Source organism: Pteropus vampyrus, unplaced genomic scaffold (genome assembly GCF_000151845.1).
Source record: "Pteropus vampyrus isolate Shadow unplaced genomic scaffold, Pvam_2.0 Scaffold380, whole genome shotgun sequence".
Taxonomy (NCBI): domain Eukaryota; kingdom Metazoa; phylum Chordata; class Mammalia; order Chiroptera; family Pteropodidae; genus Pteropus; species Pteropus vampyrus.
The window spans coordinates 459,043-461,120 of record NW_011889161.1 but is presented as its reverse complement, the minus strand read 5'-3'; the positions used below and the strand labels follow the sequence as shown (position 1 = coordinate 461,120).

The 2,078-nt window shown below is 62.6% G+C and overlaps 1 protein-coding gene across 1 annotated transcript in view; it reads right to left on the bottom strand.

Annotated features, from left to right (window-relative positions):
• The window catches only part of CBS (cystathionine-beta-synthase), a 17,858-nt gene extending 16,405 nt beyond the window's left edge, over nt 1–1,453 (bottom strand). Inside the window, exon 1 of the mRNA XM_023523177.1 lies at nt 546–1,453. Within this exon, the coding sequence (XP_023378945.1) occupies nt 546–895 (350 nt within the window). The 5' untranslated portion in view covers nt 896–1,453. The remainder of the gene's footprint in view (nt 1–545) is intronic.
• Between the last annotated feature and the right edge of the window lie 625 nt (nt 1,454–2,078).

Sequence of the window (2,078 nt, the reverse complement as noted above, 5' to 3'; positions counted from 1 at the left end):
GAACAGATAGTTTGCTACTGTAGTTATTCGTAACAAGAGAACTGCGAACATCTAAATACCCAATAGAGGGCTTATAAAAACTATGGTTTATTCAGCCAACAGTCTCTGTCCAACCACAAATGGGGCCTACTATCGAAAAATGTTTCACAGCCAGGAGAAACGTTTAGGATTTCGAGTTGCGTAGAAAGGTAAATGTATGATCCTAATTGCCGAAGATGCGCATACTCACCTCAAACACGAGCGTGCGGCCTGATGGACCTGCATTAGAAACCTCACCTCTGTGGTCACTCCCAGCGTGTGACTTGGGCACTTGCATTTCTGTATCCAGCACTTGCTCTCGCTGGACACTGACCTAGGGGCTGGGCAGCACGGTGAGCAAGCCTGGCCTCTGAGCCTGGGTGGGCTCGTCTACAAAGGGCCCCCCAGCCCTGCAGCCCACCCGTGATTACAAGGGGGAGGGCCACATGGCTAGGTGGCTTCCAGGGAACAAACTCCTGCCCTCAGGTGACAGACGGACTGTCTTGTGGCCACACTCAGGGACTTACAGGGTAGCGTGGTGATGCGGGGAGTCGGTGATGGGCCTGCCCAGCTGCCAGGAGCATCTGCTCGGGACATTGGGACTGACCCAGAGGTGCTCCTTGGTGTCCTTGTCCCCCGGAGGCCCCTGCTCCAGGCTCCCCGTCTTGGAGTGTGCCCCTGAGGGGTGGGGGCACCCCGCCGGCCACTCTTCTGCTCGCGGTGTCTCGGAGGGCATGCTGCGGTCTGTCAGAGGGGTGGGGACAGATGTCCTCAGGCCACTGCGAAGGCTGCAGAAGAACCGGATCTGCTGCTGCTGGGGTGGGGGGTGCGATGGGGGCTTCTGCTCAGCAGCCCCTGGGGGGCAGGACACCCCCATTCAAATGCCTCCCCCTATTCAAATAGCAAGAACTAGGAAAACGCAGGAACTTTTGTGGTTCCTCAAAAGGTTCACCAAAGAGCAGCCGTGTGACCCCAAAATCCCACTCCAAGGCATCGACTCAAAAACAGGGCAACAGATACAGCACAGTCACGACAGCACGATTCACAATGGCCAAAGGTGAAAGAAAAAGCAAATGTCCACAAAAGCATGACGAGAAATAGGAAACGTGGCACATATCCGCACAGCGGACCCTGGGCCAGGCCCCCAGCTGCAAGCTGAGAAGAGAGGGCCTCCCGTCTGTCGTGTCCCCAAGTCGCCTGCGGGCGGCCCCAGTAGACCTCCCGGGCCCGCAGAGCCCTGGCCGGTGGGCGCGCTCTGGGTCCTGGGACTGGCCGCGATCCCACCGAGGCCCGGCCCCAGGGCACGCAGGCAGCAGAGCGCCACTTTCTTGGCGACTTGCCTCGCCCCAGAGCGACCTCCGGCAAGGTGAGGGGCTGCTGGGGACACAGACCGCAACTGACCTGGCCCACGGAACCCAAAGGCACTGTACGGGACTGTCGCTTGTCCACGCAGGTCCGAACCCGCAGGCCGCCGCCCGGCGCGCCCAGCTCAGCTTGCGGCGACCACAGCGCGGGGCGCACCGACGCACGTGCGGCCTGGGGAGGCCCCGCGCTCCCACCGCACTCTACACCGCAGGGCCCTTTTGGGGTCCCGACGCCCCTGAGGGCAGCCCGGCACCCGGCACGCGCGCCAGTCGGCCCAGAGCGGGCTGGGGAGGGCCAGGGGTGCGCACGGCAGTAAACTTTTAAAAGTGGGAGTTTCAGGTGGGAGGACCCCGCGGCGTCGCCGGCCTTCGGGAGGGGCGCTCGGACACACAGTTTGGAATAGACACCCCCAGGTGACCCGGGGGCTGCTTTGGCTCCCGCCCCTCCCCCACCCGAGAGCGTGCGGGGCACACCCCGCGCCCCCGCGCGCGCAGCTGCCTCGATACTTACGCTTCACGCAATCGGCGGAAAGGAGCAGTTCGCGAAACAACCATTTACCACCCAAAACGCCGCGAAGAATCAACGATCGGCACCATTACAGCGCATCTCCCCCAAATCCCTTCCCCAGGTCCCAGCTCCGCGCTCCGGGCTCGCGGCCCCGCGTCCGCTCCGCCGCCGCGGGAGTTGGGGTGAGG